General features: G+C 45.5%; 1 protein-coding gene across 3 annotated transcripts in view; it reads right to left on the bottom strand.

Moving 5' to 3' along the window:
• CSGALNACT1 (chondroitin sulfate N-acetylgalactosaminyltransferase 1) overlaps positions 1-24,675 on the bottom strand; it is a 328,662-nt gene that overhangs the window by 18,677 nt on the left and 285,310 nt on the right. For all 3 annotated transcript variants that reach the window (XM_027122991.1, XM_027122992.1, XM_027122993.1), the window contains exons 4-5: positions 22,144-22,360; positions 8,668-8,769 (exon numbers count right to left, since the gene is read on the bottom strand). In XM_027122991.1, the coding sequence (XP_026978792.1) occupies positions 8,668-8,769; positions 22,144-22,360 (319 nt within the window). The remainder of the gene's footprint in view (positions 1-8,667; positions 8,770-22,143; positions 22,361-24,675) is intronic.

Here is a 24,675-nt window from a genome sequence, read left to right as displayed (position 1 = left end):
CATAGTAGGCATTTTAAACAATTTAGAGTTTTCTAGTTTCTGAGCTTATATACAAGCCTGCTTATACAATTGTTTTAGCAGTTTCTTTTGAAAATATAAATAAAATTGACAAACCTTTAGCTTATTATCTAGAAAAATAAGAGAGATGACTCAAATTAATAAAATTATAAACAAAAAAAGGAGACATTACAACTGATACCACAGAAATCCCAAATATTGTAAGAGACAACTATGAAAAATTACATGCTGACAAATTAGATAACTTAGTAAAAATGGATAAATTCCTAGAAACACACAACACTCAAGACTGAATCATGAAGTAATAGAAAATCTGAACAGACAAATAATGAACAAGGAGATTAAAACCTCCCAAAAAATAAAAGCCCAGGGTTAGATAGCTTTACAGATGAATTCTACCAAACATTTAAAGAAGTAATTCCAATCCTTCTCAAATTCTTCCAAAATATTGAAGAGGAAGGAACACTTCCAAACTCATTTTATGAGGCTAGCATTACCTTGATACCAAAGTCAAACAAAAACACAACAAGAAAAGAAAATTACAGGCCAATATCCCTGAACATAATGCAAAATCTTCAACAGAATACTAGCAAATTGAATTCAAGAGTTCATTAAAATGTTCATAGGCCATGATCAAGCGAGATCTATCCCTGGGATGCAAGGATGGTTCAACATCTGCAAATTTTAAAATGTTATACATCACATTAACAGAATGATGAATAAAAATCATATTATTATTTCAATAGATGCAGAAAAAATTCAAACAAAATTCAAACATCCTCTTATGATAGAAACTCTCAACAAATTAGGAATAGAAGGAATGTACCTAAACATAATAAAGGCCATATATTATAAGTCCACAGCTAACAACATACTCAACGGTAAAAATTTTAAAGCTTTCCTTCTAAGATCAGGAACAAGACAAGGATGTCCACTCTCGCCACTTTTATACAGTACAGTATTGGAAGTCCTAGCCAGATCAATTAAGCAACTAAAGGAAATAAAATGCATCCAAATTGGAAAGGAAGAAGTAAAACTGTCACTATTTGCAGATGGCATCATACTATCTATAGAAAACCCTAATGACTTCCCCGAAAAACCATTTTAATTAATAAATAAATTCAGTAAAGTTGCAGGGAACAAAATAACATATAAAAAATCAGTTGTGTGTCTATCAATACGGATTTATAGTTACTGCTTTATGCAGTTATCTTTTTACTTTTACATCAGATAAGAAAAAAGCATAAGCAAAAAATACATTTATACTGTGTCTCATATTTCCCTATGTAGTAACTTTTACTGGCCCTCTGTATTTCTTCACATGGATTTGAGTTTGTGTCCAGTGTCCTTTCATGTCAGCCTCAAGGACTCCTTTCATTATTTCTTGTGGGGTAGGTTTACTAGTGATAAAGTCTTTCAGTTCTTAACTGAGGAGGTCTTAATTTTTCTTTCAATTTTGATGGATGGTTTTGCTGAATATTGAATTCTTGGTTGCCAGTACTTTACTTTCAGCACTTTGAATATGCCACCCCACTTTCCATCTCATTAAGGATCCCATGGACCTGATAAGTTGCTTCACTCTTGCTGCTTATGTAATAGGGAAGAACAAATCTGACTCCATATTGGATCTGTTTCTTTTACTTTCTTTGTATTCTACTGCTTTTGCTAGTACGTTGGCTATAGCCTGAAATGTACAGGGTAGCCCATTCTCAAGGCTCTGACCTTTAAAGGTATAACTCTTTTCCATTCATATAGAGATAAAAAGTTGCAGAACAGAGAACAACATTTGTCTTGTTGGAGGTTTACAGGAACAACGTTACCTGACCTACCTGACCTACATGGACAGCTGCAAGAATGAAGGATTCCAGCACCAAGAAGTTTTCAACAACTAACCACACCCCCTCCCCTTTTAGTATAAAAGGAACCTGAATTCTAACTCAGGAAGGATGGTTCTTTAGGACTCTAGTCCACCACCTTCCAGGTCTGCTGGCTTTCCAAATAAAGTCGTTATTCCTTCCTCGCCCCAACAATTTGTCTCTTGATTTACTGGCCTGTTGTGCAGTAAGCAGTATGAGCTTGGACTCAGTAACACAGATTCTTTCTCTCTTTGTTTTTCAACCATTTGACTGTGATATGTCTAACGTGCATTTCTTTGAGTTTTCCTGTTTGGAGTTTTTGAGCTTCTTGGATGTGTAAATTAATGTTTTCATCAAATACAGGGAGTCTGGGGCCATTATTTCTTCAGATATTTTTTCCTGCCTCTTTCTCTCTTATCCTGGCACTCCCATTGTGTCTGTGTTGGCATGCTTGACGGTATCCTGCAGGTCTCTGAGGTTTTCTATTACTTCATTCTTTTTTATTTTTGTTTCTCAAACTATATCATATATCAATTGACCTATTTTAAAGTTCACTGATTCTTTCTTCTGCCTGTTCAAACCTGATGTTGAGGCCCCACAGTGAATTTTAAATATTGTACTTTTCAACTCCAGACTTCCTATTTGGTTCTTTTTGTAACTGATCTCTCTATATTTGGTGAGACATGGTTCTCATACTTTTCTTTGTGTTTTAAACATGGTCTCTTTTAACTCTTTGAACATATTTAATACAGTTGACAATGTCTTTGTCTAGTAAGTACAACACCTGTGCTTCCTCAGGAACAATTTCTAATGATTGATTTTGTTCTCTGTGCATGAGCCATATTTTCTTGTTTCTTTGCATGCCTCATAATTTTTTGTTTAAAGCTAAACTTTTTTTTTTTTTTTTTGGTACGCAGGCCTCTCACTGCTGTGGCCTCTCCCGTTGCAGAGCACAGGCTCCGGACGCGCAGGCTCAGCGGCCATGGCTCACGGGCCCAGCCGCTCCATGGCATGTGGGATCTTCCCAGACTGGGGCACGAACCTGTGTCCCCTGCATCGGCAGGGAGACTCTCAACCACTGCGCGCCACCAGGGAAGCCCTAAAGCTAAACATTTTAAATAATGTAATGTGGCAGCCCTGGAAATCAGAATCTCCACCCCCCTCAGGGTTTTGCTATTGTTGCTGTTTGTTGTTTGTTTGTTCAGTGACTCTCCTGAACTAATTCTGTAAAGTGTACTCTTGAGTGTGACCACTTAGTGGTAAGCTAATGATTAAGCAGGGATTTCCTTAAATGTCTGGAACCAACAAGTCTCCCAGTCTTTGCCAGGGGACTCTGTGTGCATGGTGGGGACTCTGTGAGCATGGTGGGGCATGTCATCAACACACAACCAAGCAGGTAACAACTTACCTGAGCCTTTACTTCCTTCTTGCACAGAGCCTCAAGATCAGTCAGAGGTAAAAAGTAAGGGCCTGCTCAGGTCTTTCCTAAGTATGAGCACAGCCTCTGGATCCCCAGGAATGTGCTGGAGCTTTCAAAGCCCCTTTGGAGATCTCACTCCTCAGATTCACCTTCTGAGCTTTTTGGTTAGTCTACTGCTTGCCCCAACTCTTATCTACACCTCAGGCAGCCACAAAGGTAAAGACTTCCTATAATTGTTTTTTGTCAAATACCCCTGGATAAAAGGTTCCACGGGGAGCCCTCTGAGTCAGGTCAAATGAAGACAACCTTGTGAGCAGGGTCTGCCCGGCTGTGATTCTTATGTGCTGCTGGTCCTCAAGGCTACTGAAGAGCTGGGGGCGGAGGTGAAATGGGGCAAGTCAAAGTTCACAAAGCTTCCTGTTCACACCAAACTTCAGTCATTTGGATAAACACTTTCCAGACTGTTGCAAGCTTTAATTTCCATAGTTCTTAAAAAAGTTGATTCTGAGAATTTTTAGTAATTTTCTCACTATTTTTATGGAGGAGAATTTTGCAAGCTCTTTATTCCACCATTTTCACTGATATCACCTTTTTTTAACTGTTGCATTATATTCCATTGTATGAACTTAATATCATTTAATTTTTTCCATAATATATTTTCCCCCAATGTTTTACTTGGAAAAAATTTAAACCTTTAGAAGTGTTGTAAGCATAGTAAAGTACCCATATACCATCATCCAGATTCACCAAGTGTTAAAGTTTTGCCATATTTCCCCCCTCCCTCCCTCCCTTCCTTTCTTCCTTCCTCTGTACCATTTGAAGTTACAGACATCACGGCAACTTCACTTTCAAAGATAAGTACTCCCCAAGAACCAGGACACTCTCCTTTATAACATTATAACAATGTAATAATGACACTCAAGAAATTTAACACTGTCACAATACTATAGTCTATATGCCATGTTTGAATCCCCCAAAGAACAACTTGGAATACCTAAAAATACAGGCACATCTCCACAAAGAGCTGGTCACCAAGCAGAGTCATGCTTAGCCCCTTCTCTGGCAGATGCCCAGTGAGATGGCCACAGGCCTAGGTGCTGCCTTCACCTATGAGGTGCTTCCCAGGATCCAAGACTCTTTATCTTCTAGGAAGGAATTCATTGTATAGCTTTTTTCATTTTAGCAGATGAGATTCTTATCTAAAACGCCCTTGTTTACGAAAAAATATTAAAACAAAGCAACAATTCTCAAATTTCAGACAACTTTCCCCCCAATTTTCTTTTGGGATGTTCTGATAAAATGTTCCTGAGGGTACACATCAAGCAAATCCCTTCAAAGAGGCATGAAATGTGGACAACACCATGGCAACAGGGCATTTTCCTGACAACACACACACACAAAACCCTCTCTCAGACACATACTCACAGGACAGGGCAGTATCTCAGTTCTAGTGCTTCAGTGTCAGAGGTGATTCTACTGAAAGATGCCTTTGTGTCCTGACGAGTGGACAAAGATGAAGATACCATGCAGTAAATTATAACTCATGCAAATCCACCAACCAGTATGAATTTTTTAAAATTTCCTAATACACAGCTCCAAGCAAATGTCCACCTAGGCCAGAATTCCTCAAAATGTGGGCCATGGACCACCCACATCAGCATCACAGGTTGAGCTCATTCTCAGTGTTGGTTCCCAGACTTCATCTGAGGCCTAATGACTCAGACTTTCTGGGGCTGGATCTCAGGAATCTGTATTTTAAAAAGCACCCCAGGTTATTCAAAGTACATTTATATTTGAGAACCACTGAGCCAGGGCATAATCTGAGATTAACTGAAGCTTAGTATGAAAACCTATGTGGAATAAAAATCAGATATTGAAAACTGATTTGTACTGTTATCTACGTCAGTGGCTTCTAAATATTTTGACCACAACCCTTACCCTTTCAAAAGAATATACTATAAATCATGACACAGCGCACGCACACACGTGCACACACACACACACACTCTGAAATTAAAGTTTCATGAAACAATATTTATCTTTAATACTTGTGATGTATTCTGATAATCTTCTATTCTATTTTGATTTTTTAAAAACACTGCACCTAACCCACTAAATCAATTTCACAACCCTCTAATGAATCACAAACCGTAGTTTGCAAAACACTGCTCTACAGCAATCAACTGAGAAGTAAAGCTCGACAGAGTAAGCGTAAACCGAGAGACACAGACACTGCATGCTAGTCACTAAACTGGGGTTTTTCAAGATATTCTTAAAATATATACATTAGCTAGATTTAGAACAGTTTGATCACAATGCTGATAGCCAAACGAAATAAATTTCATTTAAACTGGTTTTAAATCTTATTATTCTCAATGAACAATGATCGGTTTTTGGAGTGAGAATTTGGTGCAATGTTAAGACTTGGAGTCCAGGAGTTACAGACGAGGTTCAGATCTGGCTGTCCCCCTGGGCAGGGGTGGCAGCCTGAGTAACAACCTCTCTAAGCCTCCATTTCTTCATCTAAGAAGTGGGGTTAATAACAGCTTCTATCTCATAAGGTTGCTGTGAATATTAAATGACATCACTCATGTTAATAACAATGGTTATTATATTATTCAAAGATAAGATGCATTTGAATAAAAGCTCTAGCATCTTAAGAGAATGATAAAAATGGTATTTAAATAAAGCTTCGTATATGCGTTTTATATAGATTACAATGTGTGCAAATCTACTACACACCTGGCATTGTCCTTCTCCTGATGAATGAACACTGAACATTTTAAACCTGAGTGAGGCCCAGTGCCAAGGGCTGGAGTTTCAGAAGCATGCGCCACAGTACTACTAAGCAGCGTATAATCTAGTGAGGACAGCAGAAAGAAACGTAAACAGGCAAATCCTATGCCAAGTGCCACAGATAAGAGATGCTGAAGGGGTGTATGGTTACAGTTCAGGGAGGAGAGGACAGGTCAGGATGAGCTCCAGAGTAGGGACCTGGGTGCCGATGCACAGGTAGGGGGTCTGAGGAAATAGGAAGGAGGATGGAGGGAAGGCCAAACCTGAGAGAATAATGGGCGTGAAGACAAAGGTAAACCGAGCCCCCATCTGGCTGTGGGGCAGTAAGTCATCAAAACAAAGTTAGAAGTAAGAGCCAGCTTGGGTACCAGGCTGGGACAGTGGGTGATGAGGAACTTCATCTGGACGGTGGGGCTGCAGGCGGCCGTGGGAAATCAGCTCAGGCTGGTGGCAGAGGGCAGGGCATTCCTAGAGCAACGCCCTGGAAGGGGCAGGACACACCCCACGGCATCAGCGACATCAACGCTGCAGTGTCGCCAGTGAACAGAAAGAGGAATCAACACGGAAAATGGCGCTCCAATGAATTCGCCGAAGCTTCTGCAGCGCTGCTTTAAAGCTGACTCGGGCTCCAGACGAGTCCCCATCACGGTAGCTTCACCTCTGGAAACTTTCCAAGCCACCCCTACCCCTCAAATGATTTTACTTTTCTCGTTCAGATTCATTCTTTGCTCACCACACAACCTTCTGATTGCGAATTCAGCTTGCCAGGTCATGTGATACGGCGGAGAATGCCTTGATAGAATCCTGGGCGCTCCGGTCACTAGAAAGTGTATTTCCTGTAACACTGTCTCAACTGGCCTTCCACTCGTCCATCAGACTCATGGAAAGTTGGTTACACGTATCTATCAGACATCTGATCACCTTCTGATGTCCTCGGAAGGTGCCAGAGCCAACAGGACTGATATCTCAGTCCTGGCTGGGCTTTCGAATCACCTGGATCTCTACTTCAAGATACCCCGAAAGGAGGCAGCTGGCTGCAACCCAGGCCTCCCTCGGGCAGCCCCTGGGGGCGGGGGGGGGGGGGCACCATTTTCCCAAACAATCGTTCTCAATCCTGGCTGCATGTCAGAATCATCTGGGAAACTTGAAAAAGGTCCACACCCAGGGGGTGGCTACTTGCAGAGATGTTAAACCCCATCCACTGGGCAGAGGACGTGAATTCTAGTAACACACTCCTCACTCCTAAGCAGAGATGAAAAGGATATTGCAATGCATTGGAGTCGAGAGATTTCTATTTCACTTACATTTAAGATATTGAATTATTTTATTCCCTTTGATCTCCCTTCAACAGGTACCATAGCTTTAAGCTGGTACTAGTTTTAAACTCTTTTAACTCCTTATTGCTTTAGAACAGAGGTCAGCAAACTTTTTCTGTAAAGGACCAGACAGTAAAGGGTTCAGCTTTGCGAGTCACACTGTATCTGTCACAACTATTCAGCCCTGCAGCTGTAGCCCGAAAGCAGCCATAACTAATACAGAAACAGATGAGCACGCCTGCTAGCCAATAAAACTTTATTTACAAAAGTGTGGACAAAATTTGACCAGTGCACTGCTTCAGATGTTTGAATAATAATTAGCATTCTGATCTTGTGCTCGTAACACAAAATTGGTAATAAAGCCTGAAAATAAATACAAAAAGTGCACTCAGTCTCGGCATCTTAGACTTTGACTATCATCCTATTACCATGTACCAAAGACTCAAAACAGAGGGACTTGTTTATATTCAGACCATACGGACCTACTCAGACGACTTCTGCCCCCAGCACCTCTGACCACCCTCCAAGCTGCATCTATGGAGAAACCACCCACCTCGTCGTTCACCTGCAGCTTGCGAACGAGAGGGAGTGGGCAGTGCTGCCAGCTTCCTCACCAGTAGAAAATGCCACAGATATGTACTCATTAAATACATGCTTGTTCATTTCTTCTGGTAAGAAAAACCCCTCTCTTCTGCTTTTGAATACATTTAATCCTCCACGTAACTGATGAACAAGGTAAAAATCCAGAGCTCTCGGTCCAAAAGTGTTGGTTAAACAGCTTCTGTTAATCTAGGGTCCCTCCCCAGCATCACTGGCCCCTGATCTCTCAAAATGCAGAACGAGTGACAGTCAGAAGGGTGAGGCCATTTGCTAAGTGGATGAGAGCGAACCTTGACGAGCGGGGACTGAGAAGGAGCCCCCTGCATGGCTGTGCTCCCCAAGTCCACCCCTGCCACGTGCGGTCCCCAAACCTGCTGTGTCAGGCGGGGGCCGGAGGAGCCCTGCCCCCCACCCTGGGTGCTCCGGGCAGTTGTCTCCACTGTCCGAGTTGACACTCCTCACAGTGAGGGCGGGTGTGAGGTAGGTGGTCCCCAGGAAGGAGGGCGCAGAACTCCCACCCCCGACACCACCACACGCAAAAGGCCAGCCTGTCACTCTCTCGGGTTGGGTCGCCCACAGTGAAAACGGCTTGCATGAGCTCAGGTATCTCCTCCCGCGTTAAGGTTCCAGACTCCCCACCGTGGCTCCACATCAGACTTACTTGGAAGTGTTTTCAAGTATTCCCTTGACCTCATTCATTTCTTCTTTTCCAAAGTAAACGACGGTGAGATGAACTCTCCCATCCTGCTGGATGCACATCTCCCTAGAAAACAAAACACGGATGTCTGGTCCTGTGTTCACAGCAACAGGCAAAGCCGAAACAAATACCTATTCTGTAAAGTGCAAAAGGGTCCAGGGAGGGAACTGGGCTGCCAGGAGAGCAGAGAGGGGACAGGACATTCTGGCTGGCTCTTGCTATCACCTGTATTCCTATTTCTCTTACCAAGAAAACCATGAAATTTAAACATGCAGATCTGGTCAATGAAAACTCAGATGCAAGAGGCCACAGGCTCAACCTGCCTCAGGTCCAGCCCATCAGGGCCTGGATCCAGTGTCTAGAATGGCCCTGGGTCTGTACCCTTCTCTGCCACAAGAAATCTACAAAGTACAGAAGACACAAAGCCCAATGTACAGATGAGAACACTGAAGTCCAGCGAGGGTGAGACTGGATTCCTCATCCTTGCCTTTTCTCGTGTGTGCAACACAAATAGTCTTAGAGACTGAACGAGCAAAGGTAAAAAGACATTTATTTGTTTAGAACCCTAGAAACCCTGGGGACACCCAGTGTCATGGCTGTGTGGAGGGGCAATGGTCCAAAAGCATAGCTGCTGTACCTCACCCTCCCTAGGCAGATTCCTTCACTGCTCCTCTCTGTGGCTGTTGGTCCCAGGCACCCGGCACACACACGCCAGGCTCCCGGCAGCCCTCCTGGGCGGGGCCAGGCCTACACCTGCCTTCCCCACCAAAGCATATCTGTTATTTGCCCGGGCCCTGTCCTCTGCTGAGGGTTTACTTCATATACATGTGTGTATCACGTGCGTAATGTGTGTTGATGTGTGTATATGGATGTATGTGTAAATATATGTGTATAAAAATGTGTTTACGTGTAAAACATATGTGTGTACAGATATGTACGTGTGTGTGTCATTTTAGCAGATTTCTGAAAGCAGATGAATGGAACGATTCTACTGGCAGGATGGTATTTGTGATACGCTGATGCTCTGCATGCCCTCCCACGTCATTCCTTTTATCGCTGTGTTGCAACTTCCCTGAACCCCTGACAACAATCCACGTCAGAGTCTTTCAGAGTCTCGGATCTCTAACTGCAGAAGCCAATTTATGCAGTGATTTTTATCGTGACATCAAGAAGGAGGGACTGCCTACCTGGGGTTTCTGGGAAGATCAGAGAAGATACTGTTCCTGCACTCAAAAACCTTACTTGAGAAATAAATGAGCTCAAATGAAATTATCAGACACATCGTGGCATTGATAAAAGTTCACAGAATTCAGGGCTTCCCTGGTGGCGCAGTGGTTGAGAAGCCGCCTGCCGATGCAGGGGACACGGGTTCGTGCCCCGGTCCGGGACGATCCCACATGCCGCGGAGCGGCTGGGCCCGTGAGCCATGGCCGCTGAGCCTGCGCGTCCGGAGCCTGTGCTCCGCAACGGGAGAGGCCACAACAGTGAGAGGCCCGCGTATCACAAAAAAAAAAAAAAAAGTTCACAGAATTCAGAAAGCACGGCCAAGCCTGTGGGCTGGATGGCTGGAACCCTGAAGGATGGGCCGGGTTTGGGACGGCAGAGAGGAGGAGGAGAGAATCCAGAGGGAAGAAGTACTGGGGAAGATTCTATTGACCCTGGGCGGAGGCACCAGGGCTCACCTGGTCAGAGCTTTGGCTCAGAGAATTCCCTCTCTTTCCAGAGGAAGGAAGGGAAGAGCTGATTCTAAAAGCAGATGGAGGGCGGGGCTCCGAGAAGCAGACAAGGGACCAGGAATGGGGCCAGGTGCTATTCCTGCTTCAGAACTGCGTGCTCCCCCAGCCTCAGCCCTGCAGACAGAGCTACCACCCACCGAGCACAAAATTCCCTGTACATAAAAGATCCCTTCTGCAAACCTGCCAGATGACGCTGTAACTTCCTTTGCCAGGGCAGAATAAAAGCCCACACACAGCATCAAGTGCTCGAAAAACTATGCTTTAAAAGTGTGGGCAGTTGGACAAATCCATCCCAGAATCAGCAGAGGGTCACCCGCTGAGCCTGAATAAAAAGCATTCTTGCTTTTTCTAGTAACATCTTTGTTGGCATTTTAAAATCCATCAAAGGACTTCCTGTTTTCAAGGAATAAAACAGAGACACGCTGGACCTTTACTTTTCATTCACCAGCTCAGGCTTCCCGAAAAGGCAAAGCAGAATTTGTTCTGAGGGCCACCTCCAGGGCCCTTTCTATTTATTCATTTATTCCTTCCTTCCTTAACCAAACAATAAATCTTAAAAAAGGAGTAGGCCGTTTCTACCTTTGAGTAGTTCTCCATCTGATTGGAGACTGCATGCTTAAAGCTATCTGCACTGCAGCCAACACACACTGCTGGAGAGAAACACCATCACCAAATGTCTGATGATCTTGTAACTTTCATATTTTTCAAAACACTTCTCACTGGACTCCACCCCCAGAAAGATGTGTAAGCAGGAGTTGTGCAGCTGGGTGACTGTGGGCACAGAGGTGTGTGTTCTGGTGCAATTATCTGTACCTGGACCCACACTCAGGTGCCCTGCTAGCTCGTTTCTGTAACAGCAGGGTGGCGGTGTTTGGGACGAACCTCAGGGAACCCAACTTCCTAAGAACCCTCTGGGAAGCTCTTCGGTTCGCCGGGCTCCACTGCTTTAGCTCCGCACTGGACTATCTTCCACCTTAACCTGGAAGCCTAAAAATTCTGTTTCTATGTCACCAAGACCTTATCTTTTTAGGACTTTAGAGAGGAAACAACAGTTCCTTCTCACCCAGGATATTGTAACACAGAGTATAGAGACTAAATAAGATATCTTTTCAGCCAGAACACATGGATCACAGCCACTTAAACACCTATATTTTTATTTCCCAAGAGGCTGAGAGCATGTCACGGTCTCTGAGTTCTGCTACTAATCTGTACAACCGCACCGTGGAAAGAAACCCTTGACTGTCATTCACACCCTACCTGTACAGGTAAGAAAAGGGGTTCCAATGTCCTGCACACCTAGGCATGCAGCCCACTTTCCCTCAGGACCAGCCCGGTATTGGTACCTCGGGTTTCCTTGGCGAGGGTGAGGGATGCACCCAGGATGCCTCACGGCTCTGGTCCTACCACTCAGGACCCCAGCACAAAACTGGGTAGTGGGCATGGCCACGTGGAGGACAGATGCTGCTGGCAGTGAGCATGGCAGCACCAAAGCCCCTCGGCATCCGTGAGGACCAACGATGCTGTTCTTGTGAGAAGCACTGAGTTTGCACCACGCAGCTGACCTGGCAGTTAGCGGAGGCTGAAGTGTATCTGACCTTGTGTGAGACCTCCCTGGTAAGTCGGACAAAGACCAGAGGGCACAGGAGGCTGAACATCTCGCCACAGAAGGTGAGAGAGAGCAGGAAAACCATGTTTCTCATAGTTACGGGACCTGTTCTTATACCCTGGGCTGAGTAGCCTGTGGAAACACAGTTTCAATGACAAACATTATTGAGTCCCTTTGTTGTGTGATGCGTAATTCTCATTGGAGTAAGATTTTAAAAGAATCATCGTGTATGGCCCCGTAGGGGGACCATCCAGGTTTGCCTGGGATTCTCCAGGGTTTAGCACTGAAAGTCCACATCCCAGGAAACACCTCAAAGCAAGCTGGGACAACTGGTCACCCTTCCTGCGTCAGGGACTTGACAGGAAGGAATGGGCATCTGAAGAGCACAGGACAAGGCGGGACAGAATAACGGCAGTAACAGGTCTAATGAGCCAGGGGAGTGCGGCGGAGACGTGACTCATTTCTGATGGGTGATGGGGACGGGTACCAAGGTCAAGGCAGCATCCAGGCCGAGCCTGGACAGGTGAGTAGATGCCACGCAGGTGGAGAGGACCAGGGAAAGGGCTCTCCTGGCTGAGAAGGCGCAGATGCAAGGAAATCACGTCCTGATTATTCTCAGTCAATCTGCTACTCAGGTATATCAGGTATGAGAAGAAACCCTGTTCAGGCTTTAATTATGTCCCATGCAAATGAAATAACACATAACACCCTGTCAGGCTACCATCTCTCCCTTTGGTCGTTGAGGACACCAGGAAGCAACGTGTTCAGGCACAAAGGGACGGAGGAGGGAACAGAGAGTGGTGGGGGCCTGTCATCATCAGGCTTTAGAAAATGACGTTCTTCTTTTGCTTTGGTGGGTTCTCCCCGCTCCTGCAGCCCACGCTGAAGTGACACACAACTCCTGGACACCGTTATCTGACAAGCTGAGATGTGAGAGTGAACAGGGGCCCTCAACCAAGCCATCGGGACCTGCCCTCCTGGTTGCACGTTTCAGAACAGCAAATGGCACCATTGCCAACTGACCATTTTCTTCTCTTGATTGGATGTTTCTACATAATCTGTGGCTCAAATGAAGTGAAAAACAACTTGTAGCAGGTCCCACAGAGAAACTTTTATGGAAATAAGGTGAATGATATAGATTCGCGTTTCTCAAACATGTAAACCATAAAACTTTCCTGGGCGCAACACTGGGGTCTGAGCAGAGAAGGGGCTGCCTGACGAAAGCTAGTGGAGTGAGGCAGGGGTGGAGGACGGTACTGGGAAAGGTACGCTAGTTTTCCTTCTGGGAAACACAACGAAGACCGAGCACCTCCTGGATCGCAGCCTGCGGGTGAGGCCCAGCATACCGCACGGCAGGGCTCAGCTGGTCCACGGCACACACGCCGGCTGATCCCACGCTGCAGCCCCACTTCAGTCTCAGAGAGTCCACAGTCACTGTTTTTTTAAAGATCCAGAAGTGTCCACAAAAACATCTTAACGGCGCTAAGCAGGAAAAGGATTTTAAAAATTGCTGAAGAAAATTCAAGTAAAAGATGTCCCTGATACTACCTTTAAATGTTATAAATGCCAAGGGAGGGACCAAGAGAAGTTTCAGAGGAAGGAGAAAGGGACAGATTAAAACAGAAATAACCAGCAAAGTCTGAGAAGACCCACAGCAACATGGAAAAGGGTTCTCAGTCCAGTTGGAAGGAGTCAGAATAAAAATCAAGCAAACTTGGAATGAACTGAGAAAGATCTTTGAAAATCACAAAAAATCATTTCTATAGAAATCCTTTTTTCCTAGGAGAGGCTCAGAGACAAAGACACTAAGACCGTCTATAGTTTTGTTACCGTGAGGTTCCTCCTGCTACTGCGAACAAAGTACACAATAAAACAATAGATGAGCTTAAAACCGATAAGCCAGATGCCAAGGGAAACTAAGCAGCCAAAAAGCAAACGTGAGAATAGTTTCAAGAAAGGCAGAATGAGGGGATTAAAAAAGAGAGAAGGAGGAGGGGGAGGGGGGTTTAAGCAACACAACACTGGGCAAAGGGGACTGAATCTGAAGCAAGTTCTCCTGGGGGCTCCCCCTCTACCCCTGGCCACACGTAAAGCCGTCCTGGGAGGGGAAATGGCACGTGGAGCCTGCGAGGCTCATCCAGGGATCAGGACCACCAGAGAGCAAGGGAGGAAGGGGCTGCTGGAGCAAAGCGCCATCTTATCTCCATAGCAACAGTGGAGCCCGGAGCACGAAGGCCCCAAAGCAGCCCCACAGCAACTGACCAGAGGGTCCATACCTCTCCTCAGGGCACATCCGGGTGTCACTGCCACTCAGGAAGGGGACAAGTTATGAGGAGATTTAGCCTCCTAACTTTTTTTTTTAACATCTTTATTGGAGTATAATTGCTTACAATGGTGTGTTAGTTTCTGCTGTATAACAAAGCGAATCAGCTATGCGTACACATACATCCCCATATCCCCTCCCTCGTGCGTCTCCCCCCCCCCCCCCCCCTTCCCCCCCCCCCCGCCCCCGTCTAGGCGGTCACAGAGCACCAAGATGATCTCCCTGTGCTTAGACTCCTAACTTCTTGTAAATCCCAGAACATCACCCATTCTTGTTCATGGCCTCTTAAATAAGGCCCTTAGGGTCTAGGGCTAGGAAAATCTTGTCTCACCCAACGAATAGCAGCTTCCTTCTCATTAAGCACTGAGGCTGAAGGAAACTAGGCTTTCTTTTTCTCTCTCCCCCTTGCCTGACAGGGGGTTCAGAGCTGGTGTTTCTGACAAGTTGCACTGCTCCCCTCAGTCCCAGCGCCCAGGTGTACTTCACCCCTGTTCCACACTGTTACTGAGTACTTGTCCACTGACCTTTATAAAAATGGTTTTATGGAATTTGTATTTTTTATAAACACACATAATTCTTAGGATTTGTTGAGATGGTTCTAATAATCATGAGAATAGAAGAGCAATCATCATAAATACCTTAGGCCATGAACTCCATAAACCCAGGAATCAATTTTGTCACGGGGGTCCACCCCACCCCGGACACAGTTCTGGGCCAGGAAAGCTTGGTCCTTGGTCCTTGCAGATGGTACCCCATGCCCAGCCATCACCCCAAGTGAGCGATTTCTCAGGTCCAGCCTTCCCCAGAGCTCTTTGTGTCTTGCGACCAGGCCTGCTCTCCCTGGGGGATTCCAGGCTCTACATCGATTTCTTCTGTCCAAGAAGACATATTTGTTATAATTCTTAGCCATTTGGGTCTTTTCTAGCTGAATACTTAGCAAACTGATACTGAAGTGGGAAATAAAAAACCTAACAACCAGCATCAGAGGTGAAAGGGACTCATGTGGACCAGTACTTTGATGTTACAGAAGATCCTAAAGCCCAGATGCATGACGTGACTTGTAAAAGTCCTCAGCCAAATGGTGTCGGAGCAAAGGTTGTTTACATTTTAAAGGAGATGCACTGGGAGAATAACGTTTTAAATAACCTCAAGTGGTGACCATTGCAACCAGGTGCCCAAAACAGTGGAAAATGGCAAAAATCTTGCCACCAACAAAAGGCCAAGAAAAGAGATACAATCTGCCCTAAACGTCACAAAGAGGAGGCCAAGGAGAGAAATGGAAGAGTCCACAGTAGCCTCGTGGTTCCAGCTCCACAAGTGCTGCAGAAGAGGGGCTGGAGGTGTGCAGCAGACGAGAAGGCTGGGGGACAGGGGCCCCGGCTCCGGGGCAGGGTCTCCACGCAGGGACGGCCGCAGCGGGGTATCTGGTCCCTCCACATCGCGTGGGAAGTGGCGAAGGAAGCAGGGCCATCCTAATGATGCTCGGTGAACTAACCCCCGCAAAGAGGCAGGTGTGGCAGGACCAGAGGGGAAAAGGCATCGCATTAAGTCAATATCCTTCGTAAGAGCCGGAAGAGGAGCCGGGGCGAGGGGCACTGACAGCCAGACCCCTCCCCGCCCACCCAGCAAATGCAGGGCCAAAACCTCATCTTTATTCCCCATTTTTACCTGTGGGAGTGGAAAGAGTTGAAAACAACCGGTGGGTAAGATGAGAGAGGAAAACGAACGGGGGCCGATTCCCTCTGACGTTTTAGCCTCAGCCCTTAACAGAGGCCCCTGCTGGGAGCCAAAGGATCCCCCCTCCACCGTTTAGGACGAAGGTCCACCCACAACCAGGTAGAGTGAGGCTGGTACCACCACACGCCCGCCCCAAGGCCCGGAGGGGCTGCAGGAATCTGGAGCCTCTAAGAAAGGTGCACAAAGGCCAGCGGAGCTGTCTCCTCCTTCAGCTGCTCTTCCAGACCACGAAGAACGTGAGGAGAACACAAAATACAGCTGGGAGTGTGACACAGCCCTCAGTCAGGGTGGGGGACAGCCAAGGACAACCCACCACTACAACGTCAGAGCGGCAGAAAGCACGCCGCACGCAAGAGGGACGAAGACAAACAGCAGACAGCCACATCTGATGGACAGCAGCAAAGTGAAAGGAAGGAAGAGAGGGCATTCAGAGAGCAAGTGTTCAAAACGCGAAAGCAAAACCTAGTCTGAGAGAAACTATAACTCCACTTGAAGAAAACAGCTTACAAATGTTTCACACTTTCTTAATAAAAATGTGAATTCAATAAAAAAAGTTCAAAGAGGAAATGATATAAATAACAGATTATGATGAAGAAGCACATTCTGTGCTCAGAAAAATAACGTGATAACCAAAAGAAACAGAAGAAGTAAATTAGAAACAGCAAGGTACAGAATAGATGTATCTGAAAATCAGATTACTCACATAAAGGAAAGGCTTACATGAAAGCAGATAAAAGACTAATGCATTAAAAACTAGAGAGAAGCTAGTAAGTGGAGAAAACCTATGGGATGCACAACTGGGTCTGAGAAGCAGAGAAATCAAATCCAAAGCAGGAGAAGTACTCAAAATTAGAACACCAGAAAAAGTTCCCTGAAATGAAAGAATCCACAAAACAAACAAGGAAACTGAATTACAGGAGAGAGAACAACAGGCACTGAGCTGAGTGAGACATATGCTGATTAAGTGATCACGATTCGCAACGAAGGAAAGCATTCTTCCGTCATTTTCAGGAGAGACAAAATAAAGCTTTCCTAACACTCCTCCACGGTATCATCAGACCACTGTATCATCAGATGCAGAAGAACCTCTACAAGGTCCTAAAGAAAGAAAGTGTATCCAGAGTTTTAAGCCCAGTCACGTCATCCTTAAACTGTGCAGATAACAAGCAGACATTCTATTCTCAAGCACTCATGACCCTTCTTGAAGAAATGTCTTGACCATGAAATCCAGACAACCCAAACCTCAGGAATGAAGAAGCCGCTGTTGGAGGACAGCTGATGAATGCACTAAATCCACTTAACACACAGGAACTGTGGTTATAATGCAAAGTATAAGGGCTGCAAACCGTGACGAGGTAAAAATGATAGAGCAGTGATTTATGTCATAGAGTGTTCTGCCTATGTTTTCCTCTAAGAGTTTGATAGTGTCTGGCCTTACATTTAGGTCTTTAATCCATTTTGAGTTTATTTTCATGTATGGTGTTAGGGAGTGTTCTAATTTCCTACTTTTACATGTACCTGTCCGGTTTTCCCAGCACCACTTATTGAAGAGGCTGTCTTTTCTCCACTGTATATTCTTGCCTCCTTTATCAAAGATAAGGTGACCATATGTGCGTGGGTTTATCTCTGGGCTTTCTATCCTGTTCCATTGATCTATATTTCTGTTTTTATGTTTTTATACTGTCTTGATCACTGTAGCCTTGTAGTATAGTCTGAAGTCAGGGAGCCTGATTCCTCCAGCTCCGTTTTTCATTCTCAAGATTGCTTTGGCTATTCGGGGTCTTTTGTGTTTCCATACAAATTGTGAAATTTTTTGTTCTAGTTTTGTGAAAAATGCCAGTGGTAGTTTGATAGGGATTGCATTAAATCTGTAGATTGCTTTGGGTAGTAGAGTCATTTTCACAATGTTGAAACTAAAAATAGAAGTACCATACGACCCAGCAATCCCACTACTGGGCATATGCCCTGAGAAAACCATAATTCAGAAAGAGTCATGTACCAAAATGTTCATTGCAGCTCTATTTACAATAGCCTGGACATGGAAGCAACCTAAGTGTCCATCATCGGATGAATGGATAAAGAAGATGTGGCACATATATACAATGGAATATTACTCAGCCATAAAAAGAAACGAAATCAAGTTATTTGTAGTGAGGTGGATGGACCTAGAGTCTGTCATACAGAGTGAAGTAAGTCAGAAAGAGAAAAGCAAATACCATATGCTAACACATATATATGGAATCTAAGAAAAAAAAAAAAAAGGTCACGAAGAACCTAGGGGCAAGACGGGAATAAAGACACAGAACTACTAGAGAATGGACTTGAGGATATGGGGAGGGGGAAGGGTAAGCTGTGACAAAGTGAGAGAGTGGCATGGACATATATACACTACCAAATGTAAAATAGATAGCTATTGGGAAGCAGCCGCATAGCACAGGGAGGTCAGCTTGGTGCTTTGTGACCACCTAGGGGGTGGGATAGGGAGGGTGGGAGGGAGGGAGACGCAAGAGGGAAGAGATATGGGAACATATGTATATGTATAACTGATTCACTTTGTTATAAAGCAGAAACTAACACACCATTGTAAAGCAATTATACTCCAATAAAGATGTTAAAAAAAAAAAGTACTTTAAAGGAAAAAAAAAATGATAGAGTAAATGGGGAGATGGGACCAGGAGAGCGAGAAAATATAACTGCGCTGCTCTCCTCTTCTTATTATAATTTTTCAACCAATGTAGTCTAAAACTAAAATATGGAGTAAAAATACATAATGATTCCAATATGTTCTGGTTTGTAAAGTCACTTTTTTAATTTTAGAGGGATTTTTTATAGCACAGAAACATTTTCTCAAAGATCAGCAATTTCTTCTGTTATACTTCAGATTCTCTTCTATAAATTTAAGTAAAGTAAAATTTAACACTTTAATTAAAAATAGAACATATAGCATGTCTCATGCTTAATTACATTTCAAGCATGTTATTTTTCTATCTGTGTATATGCAAAGAAAGGTGCCTAGAATGTTCAATTAATGTTAAAAATGGCTAATTTAGGGAAGCAGGGCCAAAAGTGAATTTTTAAATAATTTACTCTTGGTTGTGTTCTACTGTTTAAACATCTCATAATAGCCACGTGTCACTTTTATAAACTTAAAAGTCAGGTTTAAATTATAAAAGCAAAAAGATATATTTTGTTGTTTTTAAAGAAAACATTAAAAAATGCTAACTATATAAAAATTTACAAAATACAAAAATTTATAAAACGGAGAGAATCCAAAAGAAGGAAATAAAAATCACTCATAGTTCCATATTCAGTGCCAACCACAGTTAACAGTTTCCACTCCTGGGATGGAAAGGACTTCATAAAGACAACATCAAATATTGAATAATTAGCCCCTTATATTTTCTCCCAATACTCTTATGGTCAATTTAATGGCATTTAAATATTTAATTGACCAGAGGTTACTTTGGGTTTTGGTGTAAAGTCAGAATTAAATCTTTTCTGCTGTTTGGTTAGTTGTCCTAAAGCCACGCTCTGAACAATGCATTCTCTGCTGGCCAACTTGAAATGCCACCTTTACCAAGTTCTGACCCGGAATTAAATACCCTAGGCTTGAGTACCCTCTATCATCCCAATTTTTCAGAGACCTCAACGTGCTCAGAAGCCCCTGGTCCACAAAGCAGACTCCCCTGTCAGCCTCTGCTCAAGCGCCTTCCATCTGGAAAGCCTTTCTTGGCCCACTGTCCTGGTCTCTATTTCTATCTCTGTGGGACTAAGATTCTTCTCTCCATGAAGCCAGGTTCCTCTTATCCCTCCATCTGGTCCAGTGTGCGGTGCACACACAGGCCCTCCTTGTCCCCAAGGAACCAGTCTCCCTGACCACCCTCTCCTGCCCACCTGCTATAGCAGGTATCTGAACAGTGACAGGCAAGAGAAAGGACCCCTGGATTTTTGTTTTTAAAACATTAACTAGAATGACATTCATTTCAGCACTTCCACTTTGGAGACTTGTGAAGGTTTTTCTTTTTTCAACAATATTTCCCTTCTAATTTTGTTCCTACTGTTAATTACTTTCCATCCTTGTGACACTAAGGCAATAATCAGTCATAATAATTAGTCATATGCACCCAAGAGAATCCTTCTTCCAGGCTCCGGAGTCCTGCAAGGAGGGCTTGGCTGTCCCCTGAGCAGACAGCCCTCCGGCAGGGGCACCATCTCGCCAAGCTCACCTCTCTAGCGACCGGCCTGTGTGCTAAAGCCAACCTCAGGGCCCTGCCCCAGGCTCCAGGCAGCTTCCTGGCCGAGGGAACTTTCTATAAACTTGTCCTGGGAACAGGCACACTGGCTGCTGGGAGTCAGGGTTTGCCTTCAGGTCTGGTCTGTCCTCCCAGGATGGATGCTTCATCGGCCAGTGCACTCGGCCGGTCTGAAGAGAAGGCAAGAGGGACACAGACGCACCCAGGGGGGGCTGAAGGGAGCCACAGCCACACAGACACTTCAGGGCCAGAGCCAGAGGGGCGCTGCCAACAGTCGTGGGATTGTGCGCCGGGGTGTTCTCCAAACTGATGGGGTGTGGGTGTGGGAAGATCAGCTCAGCCAACTCCACAGGACGTCATGCTGAAGGCCCAGCTCCCAAACCCGGAGAAGACAAAGGCAGCCATTGCTTCAAAGGCCACAACTAGACCCACTGGGTAGAAATTACAGGGAGGCAGATTTCAGGTGCAAGTAACAACGAGCTTTCTACCCGGAGCTGCAGCTCGCCCTGGCACGCATGCGCACACACCACACGCACACAGCCGTATCAGGAGTGCCGCTGAGGGATTCTGAACTCACGGAAGACCAGGTCAGAGGGCCCCCAAAGACTCTTGGGTTCTGACCTTAAAATGTAGCTAGAAAAGGGTTACTCTTTTTAGTTGGAGAAGATGTATTAAGGACCTATTTACAAAGCTTAATGATAGGGTGTAAGGAGGACACGGGGATGAGAGCAATATCCCCTCCTACTGACTGCAGAGCTGTTATCATCTCCAGGCCTGAATATGCTAGTGGAGAAGGTTCTGGAAGCTGGAATGAGACCATCTTGAGGGAAGGGCCATCTTGAGAGGAGCTGTCATCTTTGCTTGAAGGACACATTCAGACTGAGGTTACAAGACAGAAAGGGACCCAGATACATAAGTGCTGGACTTCATTTACTCCCATCTCTGAAGCCTGGCCAGAAACGGGTTACTCTTCAAACGTGTTCATTATCCAGAATTTTGAGAAGCATCAACTACACCCTTATACTGAGCCTTACTGGCTTTTAATAAAGTGAATTTAATGATAAAAGATTAAAAATAAGTTTGATCTTCCGATATTTATCACTAGGCACACATGACGTTCTATCTTCAGAATAAGCTGGCTAAGTCAGCTAGCCGATTGACCTCAAGCAGCGCGTGGGTGTCGTCCGCAAGAGTGTAAGATCCGACACCGTCAGGAGCTTGAAGACACGTGTAAAAACTACACACCGCATCGGAACATAAAACCCGCTTAAATCTTCTTGAGTAGCTACAAAAATGAGTGCTGGGAGGCTTCTCGGCATAATTTTACATGTAATCTCCGAGGAGACACAGGTTAAAATAAAAAAGACTCTGACTGAATGCATTCCAGCCACTGCCAGGGCAGGACACCAAAGGAAGCCAGGCTGCAGCCGAGCACACAGACCCACGGCCACGTGGGTGCCGGCCTTTCGGAGGCTGGGAGGGGCCCAGTCCAGTGAGGGGACAGCACGGCCTCGTGGTCCCCCAACTGCAGTCAGAATGGAGCCCAGCAGGCGTGACCCTACAGATCCCGATGAAAACCCAGTCCTCCTAACCTTCGCTTCTGAAGGTAAATCCGGTTATCTGGCAGCTTTCTAATTGCTTTAGGGAAAGGCAGATACAACGATAAACTTTACAGGAAGAAAATAGAGTCGAACAGGGAGAGACAGGGGCCTTCATGCTGGGCAGGGACCAGGGAGGGATGGGATGGGCTATCAGTGTTTCACACACACGTGCCGACAGGCCCACCTGAAATTCTGCATGAACTGCCGGAACTTGTCCACCCTCCTGGCCAGTGGGACGATGACATTGACCAGCGTGCCGGCCATGTTCAAATCCTCCTTCTTCACCTTCATGATGGGGCCAAACGGTCGGAACAAGACAAGGCGTCTGAACTCGTGCTTGTGGTCTCCTCTGAACGTGAGCTCGTACAAAGTGCCTTTATCCTTTTCTGTGCGGTAGATGCCTGTTAACAGACACAAGGAGAGACAGTTCTAAAAATTAACCATGGCTGCTGAGTGTTTTTAATAGCCAAGAGCTAGCACAAAATGCCTTACTTTAAAAAATTAAGATTAAATCTCCACACCTAATACTTATTAGAAAACTCAAAATGCTCCCACTTAAATAGCAAAAGAAATGAAAATACCATCAATTTAAAAATCGGTTATGAAGACCTCAAAAAAACACATGGCAAAAAGTTTGTAATGTTGTAATTCAAAAAGAGTCATGTACCAAAATGTTCATTGCAGCTATATTTACAATAGCCGGGACATGGAAGCAACCTAAGTGTCCATCATCGGATGAATGGATAAAGAAGATGTGGCACATATATACAATGGAATATTACTCAGCCATAAAAAGAAACGAAATTGAGATATTTGTAGTGAGGTGGATGGACCTAGAGTCTGTCATACAGAGTGAAGTAAGTCAGAAAGAGAAAAACAAATACCGTATGCTAACACATATATATGGAATCTAAGAAAATAAAAAAAAAGTCACGAAGAACCTAGGGGTAAGACGGGAAGAAAGACACAGAACTACTAGAGAATGGACTTGAGGATATGGGGAGGGGGAAGGGTAAGCTGTGACAAAGTGAGAGAGTGGACATGGACATATATACACTACCAAATGTAAAATAGATAGCTATAGGGAAGCAGCCGCATAGCACAGGGAGATCAGCTCGGTGCTTTGTGACCACCTAGAGGGGTGCGATACGGAGGGTGGGAGGGAGGGAGACCTAAGAGGGAAGAGATATGGGAACATATGTATATGTATAACTGATTCATTTTGTTATAAAGGAGAAACTAACACACCATTGTAAAGCAATTATACTCCAATAAAGATGTTAAAAAAAAAAGTTTGTAACGTTGGATACAAAGCTGCATTTATACTATTCAGAGGCATTTAAAAAAGGACTGTAAGGAAATATGTCAAAATAAGACTGGCTGTGCTGTGGAGAAGGGTTATGTGTTTTTTCTTTTCTGCTATTTATCTACATTTCTACAATATGATAAGATACATACTTTAATATTATATTTAATTTAAGAAGTGTGTTAAAACTATCTCTAAGAAACGACAGCCATTTCATATGAAGTGACCACAGTGGTCCATTCGGGGCACTGGGAGCCACTCGGGCCGCTCCCATGGGTCATGTGGCCCCAAGGAAGCTTCCGGAAGCACTAAAGCACACGGCATGTACCAGTACAGCGGCAGGTGCACGTCTTGCGTAACTTCCCCTCTGGGAAGCAGCACAGCCAGCACCTCAGAGCCAGCCTACTTGGGGCGACGATGGGCCCCCCAAGTGTCGCCATCACTGGAACTCCACTGTCTCATTGCTGGGCGGACCGTGTGACCCAGCGTTTCGCTCAAAGACGGGATGAGGCTCCGCAGTCCTGACCAGATGGAACATCCCTGCCTCGGGAGCCAACCAACCCCTGGGGCCTAAGTTCCACACCTCCCCGTGTCATTGGGCTTGTGGGTGTTTTCCTACCGGCAGAAAAACCCATCCAGTTCGACAAGTCACCAGAGAAGAGTCCTCGTCTCTCTTCTCTTGACTGGCCAGGTTTTCTCTTTCTTGTCCTCTGAGTCCCTACTTTGGCTGGGACGCACCCTGGGCCCTGAGTAGCTACAAAGGCGACTCCACAGAAGGCATCCTCCTGGGCTCGCTGGTTTCCAGGCCTCTCCGAGCCCTTCTCTTTTCATCCTCACCCCTGCTCTCCTCTCTTCTGTGGGGGCCACAGGTCTGCTGCACAAACGCCTCTGTTCTTCCCGTTCCAGGAGCTGTTCACCCCACACCCCCAGCTCTGCGGCCTCTCTGATCTCCCTCCAGGACCGCAGAGAGGAGCCTGGGCTGCGAATCTTCCAGGGGGCCTCACCTGCCACCGCCCAGAGGCTCACACGCACAGCCCAACACTGGCGGCTCGGGGACTCGAGGACCTGGGCGCAGGGCTACGAGGATGGGGCAGAGCTCCCTCCTGAAGCCCCCTGGGCTCCCCAGTGCAGGTCAGGGAAGCTGAGAGAAGGTCTGCCGAGCTCCTGCTGGGACGAGGTCCCAGCATCCCCACCGGGACCACTCATGGGAGAAGGGAGGGGCACTTCTCACGAGGCTCGGAGGATGTCTCTGAAAACGTGAAGTGGCTCCCTTCGAAGCCTGTTCACCCTTTCAAGCAACTGGTCCTCGCAGAGGACATGGGCTCTTCCCACCTCTGCTGCCCACCAGAGCAGCTGGGCAGCCACCAGCTCCCAGGGGCCCAGGTGAGGTGGGGCTGAGTCAGGAAGCAG

This window comes from Aethalodelphis obliquidens, unplaced genomic scaffold (assembly GCF_003676395.1).
Source record: "Aethalodelphis obliquidens isolate GAN/ISIS:26980383/991018 unplaced genomic scaffold, ASM367639v1 scaffold25, whole genome shotgun sequence".
NCBI lineage: Eukaryota > Metazoa > Chordata > Mammalia > Artiodactyla > Delphinidae > Aethalodelphis > Aethalodelphis obliquidens.
The sequence above is the reverse complement of the archived record's forward strand: the minus strand, read 5'-3'. Positions and strand labels throughout refer to the sequence as shown.